Raw genomic sequence first — 12,506 nt, 5'->3', positions numbered from 1 at the left:
TTCTGCATGCCTTCGTGGTGTAAATGTAGCACACTCGGCGCGTATTCGAGAGGTTCAGGTCCGAGTCCCGGCGAGGGCATTTGTTACTTTTCACATCTCCTGCTTATAAATAACCTAATGTTTCTACAGTGGCGCCCGAACTAAAAAGTGGTGGATGATGATTCTTCACTACCAGGATTTGGCGACTAGGTCACCTAATCCCCAGTCATCCTTTAATATTTTTCTCCCTCCTTTCTGCATGCCTTCGTGATGTAAGGGTTGCAGACTCGTTGCGTATTCGTGAGGTCCAGGTTCGAGTCCCGGCGAGTCTCATTTTTCACATCTCCTGTTTCTTAAGAACCTAAACTTTTTACAACTTAAATAGATTATATATACCAGCATATGCGTTTTCATGAGCCCAGTGAAAAATAAAATCGAGAATTTCTTAATTAATTGAATTAAAAAAACCGCTTGTAACTGTGCATTCAGGTTATTAGTTTTTGCATTTTAAATTTTCCGGTTTTTAGACAAGTAAGAAATTATCAGTTCGAAAATGTTTCTTATGGCATTGGCAGAAGCAATGATGTTTCCTTTATGTACGTGAAAGCTAATTAAACCAAGTTTACTATTACATTTTTGAGCACGCCAGACATGAAAAGATTAACTGCGACAAAAATAGGAGTAGAATGCTCCATGGCGAGTAATCGTGGTTGGTAATTCGCTACCAAAGATGGGACGATAACCAAACCGAAATATTTTAAACTAAAAAATACTTAACTGTCATTTTAACTAACAGGTTCATTCACTCTATATTAAGTCTTACAGGTAATATGTTCTACTCATTAAATCCTAAATTATTGACAAAAAAACGTGTATTTATAAATGGCTGATCAGTAAAAAGTCAAGCAAAACTGATTAAACCACTGTATGAGATTCAAACCTTAGCCAGGTCTTGAATCCTGGCTAAGGTTTGAATTTTATGTTCAATATGTTTAAACGAAGCAAAGTAATGTAAAACCTGCTGCTTCAAAATCTTTCGGATACCATCTTCTTGGATCCCATCAACTAAACTTAAGACGATTATTACCCTACTATTATCACTGGTATCGATATGCCAACGACAGACGGTCTCAATACCCATCGTTAATTCGCCTTCGATTTATTCAAGTGTACACTGGCTTCTGAAAGTTAGGAACTTTAAAATTAAATAATACATTTGGCGCTAAGAACTCCCTGTGAATAAAAGATAATCGGAATGTTGCTATGCAGAACTCAAATAAAGTTGCAGGTTAGTCAAATAAAGCTTTGCGATCGGATTTAAAATGGAGACAAATAACAGTTTAATACGACTCTTTACGTTTTAACAAAGAAAAGCAATCAATGTTAAATTTTCGGAAAAACTTCCTCATATGTTATCACAATCAAAAAAGTGAAAGGAAATTTCGATGGATTCATGTAACACCATATAACAACTAAGCTGCATTTTTGACAATTGTGGAAAGTTACTGAAAGATATCGTATACAATCATCACATATACTTCTGTTGAAGTTTCACAGCTATTGCCCTATAGTTCGAATAACCTTCTCCCTACTATTGTAATGGATCCCTCACAGTGGTTTTCTTATTTTAAAAAAGAAATCGTAGTCCCACGGATTCATATAGAATGAGTATGACTGATGCTCCAACACTTGCTATCATCCCGTCGCAGGAAATGTGCGACAGTTTCTTGCATCATAACACCGTGTTGTGCCATGGTGGATGATGGGATTCACTGTCTGAGATGCCAGGTGTGTACAGCCTTTGCTGAAAAAGCGACGATATTTGTTCATGTGGTGTTTTCGGTGGATATCCATGATAGAGATTGTATGACACAGTGCACTGTCATGGAAGATAAAGAGATTCGTCACCAACTAGTGTCGTCTCTTTTTCCTGAGTACTGGACGCAGATGATATCTCAAATGACAAATCCCCTCATCCTCCATGTCAACGTATGGTGTCATAATGTGTGCACTACCAAGGAGGATCATTTTTAACAGTGGTGATGAAAAGTGCTGGAACATTAACCATATTCATCCGATATGAATCCACATGACTACGATGTCTTCACGAAAAAGAAAGAACCATTGCAAAGGATTCATTACAACTGCAGAGAGGAAGTTATCAGTCCTGCAGAGTGGTCGCTACCGGATGTTAACAAAAATGGATGGGCTGATTTGGTATACGACGTCTTGCCGTATGTTGGCAGAAGCTGGTAGACATGCTAGGCTATTCTACTGATGGACTGTAAGTGTTTCTATCTGTGGTGGAAAAGTCTTTCCAGAACCATAGATATTTTGAATTGCAATATTAGAATCGCAAAGGATTACGAAGAGTGAAGGTACACTGAAATCCGCTCCTAATTAGTTTGCAAAAATTAAAAATGTCCCCTTTTGTATCGAATTACCCTTTGGAGAAGAAAACAAAAAGTGATTGCTTCCAGTATTCATTTTCGACCGATATTTGAAAAATTATATAATAAATAAGTAAGTAAACAATACATTTCGTTCAATAGTTTAATACAGAATAAATAGTTCGTTCAATAGTTTAATACAGAATAAATAGTTCGTTCAATAGTTTAATACAAAAAGTAAATAGTTCAACGCGAAATATTTACATATAATTAATGTGCTTAGAACAAAATAGACTTATAAATCAGATATTATATATAAATGCGAAATTAATACCGTATATGGCGTAATACTTGTAAAATAATTTTCAGGAATGCTATTTTTAAAACATTGCAATTCTTTTTCAATAACAAACGTTTACAATGAATTTAAGCTAAAGGGGAAATTCATAAAAATTAAGACTTTTTTTAATTACGTCTTTTACGGTAAGACTCATGTACTGAGAAATAAAATTACTGCTACTTCCCTGGACATTCTAATTAATTAACATAATGAGTATTTCATTCTAGATATATCATATTTCTTTGAATCTAAGATGTATCATATTTGCTTAAGATGTCTGGTTTATCATATTTAAGATAAAGCATATATTATTATCATATTTGTTTTATCATATTTAAGATCCGGATATATCATATTTGCTTATATGTTTATCCCATATAAGTACCGTTAAGAAATCGGTTCTTCTTAGAATTAAAAATTGCAGATTAGAATTTCAGATCTTTTCAGAATTACTAATTAGTTTCAAATAATATAGTTTATTCAAAATTGCTAGTTTAAATGTGAATGCTATGGTTAATAAATAAGAATCAATTATTAAATATGCTTTGCTAGATGTCGATATACGTTTTTTATTCACGTTGTATCTTTGAAATCCTTTTCTCTGTTGATGACATTGAAATTGATGCATGAGCCCCAGAATTGATGATGTCTTAGAATCGAAGAAATATGTATTATTTGTAATGCATCCATATGAGGAGCAATTTTGACAACAGTAAACACATAGCCGTTATTAGCCCGGCTTTTACCCTGACTTTGACATTAACAAGATTTTGCTGTAAACTGAGCCTTAAAAAGCACATATTATCACTACTTTTAATGGAATCAAAAACTTAATACTACTTTTCCATGGAGTACCTTTTTACACAATACTCTCAGTATTGGGAGGATTTTCCTGTATTTTCTATTCAAATAATTTTAGTTTCTCTGGCATAATACGGTAACATAGCATATTGATTTCAATGAGCAACAGTTATGCATTTCTTTTATTCTGCCAAGTTGAGAATATATTTCACCATAGAATTAATTTAATGCTCAGTTTTTGGTAGTTTCATGTTATTTTACATGCCGCGTTATTAGATTATCATTTAGTCTCGTTATGCTTATAAGGTATTTCTCCCACTTCCCTAGCGTGCCTTCGTGGTGTGACGGTAGCACGCTGGGCCGGTATTCCAGAGGCCCGTGGTTCGATTCCCGGCGAAGGCGGTTGCATATTTTTCATTTTTTCTGCTTCCAATCAACCTAATGACTCTACAAGCTAAAATATTGTACTTATTATCGTATCGTAAAATATATTTCCTTGAGACACTATGAAGTTGCCCAATATTAATTTAAAGATCTATTAGCAAATCCTTTAAAAATGTTTCTTAAGTACCATTAGTTTGGATTTATATTAATTTGGTGGATATCATATATAAAACCTCACTGTTATCTACGAAAAATAAGGTTGTATTGCAGGCGCGCATACAGAAAGAAATGGTCGAGAAGAGAAAATTGCTAACTTATTTTCCTGATAGATTACCAGCTTTTATTGTGAGGCGAAACATAAGACAGCTGTTTTCGCTTTGATGGAGCGTAATACTGTAAGTTTTTTCTGTCTATAAATTCTGACTGCTTTGAAAGCTGACCCATGATCTTGAGGAAATTTTTCTTCATTTTCCTCTCTTGAAATATCCACTAGATATCTATGAAATGTTTCCGCCAACATAAAAGAATATTTCAGTATGACTTCGTATATATTTTCTGAGATTTAGAGGAATTAAAACTGGCCACCAGTTTTCAAAGTGAGCAGGGAACCATACATCCAACTCGCTATTACCTTAGCGGAAAAGAACGTTATATGATATTGTATATATAACCCAATAAAGCTTCTTTAATTTTCGAAAAAGTCACAGGCGGTAGCATCAAAACAACAGAGACAAAGTGTAATCTGAGTATTTACAAATTAATTCATGAAAAAGGTATAAAACTGTACTCCTCAGTTTAATCCAAATTTATCTCCATGTGATTTTGTGTGATAAAGCAACTAATGGGCAGAGGGTTTGAGATTAACTACACAACTGTAAATACTTTAAAGGTGTTTTTAAAAGACAAACAAGAAACAACTTCGAACATGTCGGAAATGCAAACCTCTCATCTTAGGTTCATAAAATTTATAAACATGTTGAGCAAAATTTCTAAACTTGCACACTATTCTTTTGAAAGCGCTCTTTTCAGATCCAAGAGGGCTCCAGGAGACACTAATATGTTACAGGTAGGTTCCACAAAGCACACCATTCCTCCTACATCGGAAATAAGTCTGATGAGTAAGCTGGAGTTTTCATTTGAGTGACATGTTCTATTTCCAAACATTGTAAACAAAACAGATGCTCAATGCGGACAAACATTTTCATCCATTAACGAAACCTCTGCATACAGCATACGTGTGCAGGCTTATATGGAGTACAGCGCATATGTACAGGTTCCCAGTCCATGCTCTGAGATCTGTGACTGGTTATTTAACCTCCATCAATGATGTGCAATTTGATGAGTCGTTTTGTATGATTACATCCCACTGAGTGTTCCTTGCTCGCTTGAATTCAAAACGCATCTAGAATCACCGTTCAGGCTATATGCAGAGTCGTCTGCAAACAGTGTACGGTCCCATGCTTCTTGGTACTACTGCATTTGATAACGACATCATCTTAAACGGGCCGCTTTAGAAGATGGACTTAAACCCCTGGTTTTCTTGCATAACGGCTAACCTTATGAATTCTTAGGCAATAGTAGAATGGCTAATTCTATGTTCTATAATTGACTGAAACTCCTAAACTCAAATCTGTTGCAGTTGCTTCACGGTTTTTTCAAGCCGAAAATTGCAGTAAATGGTCTTCAGGCGCAGTTGGTGCTCTGGCCTGCACTTCACCAGGCTGTCTACTAACTGATTCACTGTTTAACAAATGGTTCCAAGTTATTGATATTTATATTCTGAGGAATACTCATATCTTAGATAACCTCCATTTGTGTTCCCTCCTGCTTGAATTTAACAATTAGCCGTCACTTTTGTCTTTCAGTTAAACGACCACTCACGACCATTCAGTTTTAATGACCTTTCGGCCATTAAAAACGAACACTGATGACTTTCGAAAAGGACATTAACTTTAAACTGCAATATAAAACCGATTTCTAATATGCATCTATTGCGCAACACATTACATCCTCTTAATTTGCATATTTCCGACCCAAATTTATGCGCAGAAGTAAAACTTTCCATTCAGTTGCTGACAAGTAACAATAAATTGCGGATAAGTAAGATAATTACACTATTGTACACTGGTTCAACATTTCAATCAATGAGCATATGTTTTCAGCTCAATGCTTTAATTTTTAGGAACAGTGTTTTATTCCAAAAAAGAAGACATTCAGGGTGACAGGAAAGCCGACAACATCAAGTTTTAATTTTCATGGTGTTCGTGTCAAGCTTTATGGGACTTCTCGTAAACAAAATGATATTATGGTACTTACCTCGTAAGCGTCTTTTATGTTTACGTTCTCCTTAGTGAGGGCCACATGTCCGGCAATACCCACTCCAAAAGGAATAGGAGGTATGCGAGACTCCCCGTCTTCGTCAACGGCAGCATCCAAAGCGTCTTGCAGCACGGAATCTGGTGTAACATCAAAAAGCTTGGCTACGAGATATCTGGAACCTCGAGGACCCTTCGCCAAGAAAAGGCTTCCACGGTCACTATTTGTTAGGATGCTTACGTTCACAAGAATCTTATGGCATAAGGTGTCAACATCCAACTCGTTGGCAATATCTCGAATCAATTCCATTAAGAGATCCGGTTCTTTCAAGCTTCTTAAATGTTGCTGGAGCTCCTTTCTGCTCCTGTGAAACAAGATAAAAAATTGATAGATACTCAGACAGCATAGGAAGGAAAATTATCATTTAAAATTATCATTTCCACACGCATAGCTAATTGAGCTGTTCCAACAAATGTTTTCTCCTCAGTGTTTAAATGAAGTCAATTAGCTGAGTACAGTTTATATTATTTTCATCGCTACTTCCATTTACTGCATAGTCCATTAATAAAATACATGTAGTTAATTAGTCCACTAATTAATACATATAGTTATTCATATCCTTCCATAGTCCCCTAATTAATACACATAGTTATTCATATTCTTCCACAGTCCACTAATTAAATACTTCCCTTTCCTGCATTCCATTTCCTTTCCTTAGTTTAATAATTAACTAACAATCACATTAAATACATGCATTTTCTCTAATTTATAATTTTAAGAAAAATATCACGTTTTCATTCCTTAAAAGCTTAATTGTACCACACTGCTTGCTTGAAAACTAATGAAAATTTTATTTGCAGCTTTATAAGTTACGTCCAAATATTCGCGGGAAAGAGATCTCAGAGGCATTGCTAGACAGATCGAAACTAACCAGTTAGTATGAGTTTGATCTGTACTGTAACTTCCTTCCTTACTCCTCACCAGAATGCAAGTTAGCTTTTAGAATATATGAGCCGAGGGTTTTTTTAATCTTAGCGGAGAGAGTTTCTGTCACTTAAGTCGTGCTGTTAGAATTTCGCAAGTTATATAACGAGGTATTTCTCTTCGCATGTCTTCGTTGTGTAATGGTCAGCATACTCGGCACGTATTCGAGAGGTCCTAGGTTCTAGTCCGGTGATAGCATTGCTTATTTTTCACATCACCTGTTTTAAAAAAAAATATAATGTCTCTACAAACCAAGCATTTGGTCCATTTGCCCCGGTGTGAACCCGCGTCGAATTGTCTGCATTCCGCAGTTTTAACCACTCGGTGATTAATGAAGTGGAGCTATTTTCAACAAGTCGTCGTAAACGTATAACTTTACATACCATGTCTTGAATTTCTGAGATTAGCTTTTAAACTAACCGGCTTATCGTAAATATTTAGTTTCAAACTGTTGTTGCAGAGACATTAGGATTTTCTGGACGCAGGCAAGAGGAAAAATTAGCAACCGCCTTCGCCGGGAATTGAACCAAGGACCTCTGGAATACCGGCCCAGCGTGCAGAACGAATGCACCACGAAGGCACGCTAGGAAGGCGGGGGAAATACCTTATATGCTCCCCCATTTAAAGAGCGACTGGGGTTTTTAGGGAACCCAATCGCCGAATCCTGGGTGTGGAGAGTCATCATCCACATCCTTTTTAGTTCGGGCGCCACTGCAGAGACATTAGGATTATTTTAAAGCAAGAGAGATGAAAAATTAGCAACCGCCTTCGCCGGGAAAAGAGCCACGGACCTCTGGAATACCGGCCCAGCGTGGAGAACCATTACACCACGAAGGCACGCTAAGAAAGTGGGAGAAATACTTTATAGTGTTAAATAAAATACGAAGATAAAATTACAGATTTAAATAATATATAATTTCTTTGTAATTTTAACGGACTAACATTGCAGAATCTTTAATCTATCCTAACTCTTTGATCTAAACTCTTTGAAGCGCTAGACTATAAGCTTAAAATTTCATTTTGCCTCCTTTGTTTTATTTTTTGCATAAAAATAAATCTTTCTCCTTGATATTTTTATGGGCTTGTACAAAACTTCAGGTATCGTATTTTTAGTTAAATATGCTAGTTCGCCAGAGCAACCAGAGTCCGAAAGTTGTTTTTAGTTAGTTAATTTTGAATAACAGGTCGTAATAATGAAGAGACTTTTACTAGAGCGTAATCTTTTCCAAACATCACGGCATTGCTTGCTGTCCGTCAGAAACTAATTTAAATTTAAATACTCATCTCTATCCATTCTCTTTCCATTCACTAAAACTACGAATAAGTAAGAATAAATTTTGTCTTTAAGCTTGTTATGTCTTGCCTATAAAGAAACCAGAATTTAAGTGGTGTCGCTTTATGCTAATGACGTTTCACTGACGGATCTTTACCAAGCGAAAAGTACATATCGACGAAGTACCGATGTAAAGCGTTTATCTATGTCCTCGCTTTCTCTGGTCTTTTGTTTAAGGATGAATGGTTGTTTACATATCAGCTATTTCATATGCACTCCCGTTATTGAAGAGCTCCCAAGTTGTCTGAGTTGAATTCGAAAGCTCCGAACAGGTGTTTATTTTCCGGGTGTAAACGTGACTATACTCCCAAAGACTCGTTCCATTAGAGTTTGCACAGTAACAGAATACAGAAGGAAATTGAACGGTTTACAATGTCAAGTTGGGCTGCTTGTTTGACTTTAAGATTTCTATGTTATTATTTTGCTACTTATATAGGAACAAGTACACTTTAAAGAAAAATAGGGATTAAAATAATAACAGTAGTGATTTTCAAAAACTTGAGGAATGATGCTATATTAAATATACTAAACACTTTTATATTTTAAACTGGAGAGCTCAGATCCTTGGTGATAAGTAATGAAATAATTTTTGAATTTTTCCTGTGTCCATCCCAAATTTTGCTAATAATATAGGAACAAGTACACTTTAAAGGAAAATGAGGGTTAAAATAATAACACTAGTGCTTTTCAAAAACGTCAGAAATGATAATATATCAAATATATTAAACACTTTCGAATTTTAAACTGGTGAGCTCAGATACTTAGTGATAAGTATGAGAAACAATTTTGAATTTTTCCTGTTCCTATCCCAAATTTAAATTTCACATGCTTTGCTGACAAATATACTATACTAGCAGCTTCGCTGCCAGTCTTTGTCTGGCTTTCAAATGTACCGGAAAAATGGCTGAAGGGAACAGCAAACGTTAAATTTAAAAACTGCGTAGAATTTTACTCTGCAGAACAACTTCATAAAAAAAAGTTATTACGTATAACAAAATTACAATGAAATAAGCAATATCCCTTAATACAAATATTAATTATCTTAATAAATAAATTAACCAACTTCCCTTTGCAAAATCTTAAGAACTCAAATGGTATAAAGGAGGTTAAGAACTTTGTTTCCTAAAAAAATCACTCAAAACCTTTCAATACATTAAAGACAGTGAAATGAGCAATAAGTAACATAAAAGAATACAAAAAACAAAAAATTCTGAAAAGCAAAGTATAATTAATGATATTTTATCTTACATTTTCAAGACAAAAAAAATTTAAATGAAATAAGCTGTATCTCTTAAAGCAAATATTGATTATCCTAATAAAAAATTAACCAACGTTCCGTTGAAGAAAGCAAATCATGCAAAACTTTTCAATATCTTACAAATAGTGAAATAAACAAAAAATAACACGAAAGAAACTCAAAAAACAAAAAACATTCCGGGAACAGCTTTAATATAGCCCACCTTCAAAGTTTGGCGAATTTGGTTTGGCGCCAAAGCACATGAAATACGTTGTTTTGAAAAATGGTTGCCATCCAAATTTTCGACGAAACTCCGTGTTTCAAAAAATGGTGGCCATCTTGATTTCACCAGAAATCGTGGATAATAGAAATAAGTTTATGACTATTATACACGATTTTAAGAGAAAGAAATATTAAGAAATGATTAATAAAAATGATTAAGGTTAAAAGGATGTAATTTTAAAAACAATACCGGAAACCTTTAGCTATTTCACCTTTAATAAATAATTTGGTGTGACGTCACAATGTATTCTCCATGCTACGCGTAATTTGTATTTTCTCTTTAAAAAAAAATAATGAATTGTTTATTATTGTAAATTAACATCAAATTCTTTAAATTTACATTTCTGAGCTTAGGTGTAACTGAAAATAAGTATAATAAATTGTTTATATTTAAAATTATCATGATACAGTAAGCGAATTCTACCAGTTCAACGATAAAGAACGTCGCAGTCTCTCATACTTGTATGTCATACAGCTTCCATATTTTCAAAGATTTTTAAGCTTTAGCATTTATACAAATAAAAAAAGTTTTTTTTAATTAATACTCTGGAACATATCAATTTTATCATATTTACAAATTAACGTTTTGCTACGTAACAGCATAATCCCTTATATACCAGTAAGTAGACAATTTTCATTATTTTCTAAAAATTTTAAACTTCACATTAATGAAAAACAGGTTCTTAAATTTCTAAATCACATTATATTCTCTGTAGGCAGGCATACTAGAATTCTACACATAAATAAATAAAAAATTTATTTTTCTCGCAATGAAAGAAAATATTATAAGAAAATAAATACTACAAATTAGGAACACTAAGCAATGCTTCACATACACACACACATACAGTGTCTCACAAAAGTGATGGGACACTTGTGCTTTACAAAAGGAAACTGTAGTAAAATAAATTAAAAAAACATGTAAAAAATTTTTGTGGGTGTGTTTCATACTTAAATTTAGTAACAATTACTACATAACATACATTTTCTCAAAATATTAAAATATCAGTTTAATAAAAATACAATTGTTTAGAACGGAGCAAAAAATGGCTCACATAAGTGATGGGACACTTACTTTTCCATCAAATATTTATACAAAAATTTTACTTTATAAAAGTTTTTAATATTTTGTTGGATTTCCTTTTACTTTTAAAACATGATTTAATCTTCTTGGGATGGATTCGACTAATTTTTTTGCGATTTCTGGAGTGATTTTACCCCATTCTTCTTGAAGCACCGATTTTAATTGTTGTTTTGAAGAAATGGTGTGTTTGCGAAATTCTTTCCTATGTTTCCTCCACACCAAGATTCTACCGTTAGAATCAAATATATTAAATTTACTCTCATCAGCAAATATAACTTCATTCCAATAATCAGAATTCTTATTTATGTTGGATTTTGCGAAAGCCAGTCTGAGGTTTCTATTCTTTTCACTCACGAAGAATTTTTTCCTGGCTGCTCTACCGTGATATCCAGCAAATCGAATTACTCTTTAAATAGTCTCAGGATTAACAATTACTTCATATAATGCTTATAAATCAGCAGCAACTTTGGGAGCACTCATTCTTGGATTTTTTTTTTTTTTTTTTTTTAATATTTCGAACGATAATTCGCTTTAGTCCATTGGATAGCTTTGATGGTCGGCCAGGTCTTCTTTATCCTGAGTCATATAATTCTTTTTATATCGTTTAATGATATTCAAAACTGTGGAATGACTCGTTAACGGATTAAGCAGTTTCTCTAATAGAATTTCCACGTTCAATATGCAAATTAATAACTAATTTTTGAATTTCAGGCAAAGTTTCTTTTCGTTTAGCATTCATGGCTGCACAGAGATAAAAAACACAAAATTTCCAAAACAAACTGGAGAGAAATACTGCAGACGATTGCGATAAATTATTGCCAATTGCTTTTGAGTAAAAATAAAAACCCCAAAAAATATGTTTATTGCTTACTTCAGACGATTTTTCTTGCATAGTACGTAGTAGTATCTAATGCTGTCCCATCACTTATGTGAACCATTTTTTGCTCCGTTCTAAACAATTGTATTTTTATTAAATTATTATTTTGAGAAAATGTATGTGATGTAATAATTGTTACTAAATTTAAGTATGAAACACACCCACAAAAAACTTTTACATGTTTTTTTAATTTATTTTATTACAGTTTCCTTTTGTAAAGCACAAGTGTCCCATCACTTTTGTAAGACACTGTATTATCAAAGAACTCATATTATCAAGTGCGATTACGATTGCAAACACTGCGTATTATAATAATGAGGTAAAAGTTACTTTTAGGGTCAAAGTTTACAGTTTTGCTACTGTTGAGTAGATCGTCGGGCTATCGATATATATCGTAAGTCGGAAAGCATTATAAACATATCAAAACCAAAAAATTAAAAATACAATTTAAATGAAAAATGATGTCTTAAATATAATTCACAATTAAAACAACAATACA

General features: G+C 33.7%; 1 protein-coding gene across 3 annotated transcripts in view; it reads right to left on the bottom strand.

Annotated features, from left to right (window-relative positions):
* Positions 1 to 12,506, bottom strand: part of LOC118187679 (cGMP-specific 3',5'-cyclic phosphodiesterase-like) — an 883,923-nt gene that overhangs the window by 508,846 nt on the left and 362,571 nt on the right. For all 3 annotated transcript variants that reach the window (XM_085817555.1, XM_085817557.1, XM_085817554.1), the window contains one exon: positions 6,211 to 6,574. In XM_085817555.1, the coding sequence (XP_085673681.1) occupies positions 6,211 to 6,574 (364 nt within the window). The remainder of the gene's footprint in view (positions 1 to 6,210; positions 6,575 to 12,506) is intronic.

Source organism: Stegodyphus dumicola, chromosome 5 (genome assembly GCF_044657685.1).
Source record: "Stegodyphus dumicola isolate Sdum_Otavi_A_Nest chromosome 5, ASM4465768v1".
Taxonomy (NCBI): domain Eukaryota; kingdom Metazoa; phylum Arthropoda; class Arachnida; order Araneae; family Eresidae; genus Stegodyphus; species Stegodyphus dumicola.
The sequence above is the reverse complement of the archived record's forward strand: the minus strand, read 5'-3'. Positions and strand labels throughout refer to the sequence as shown.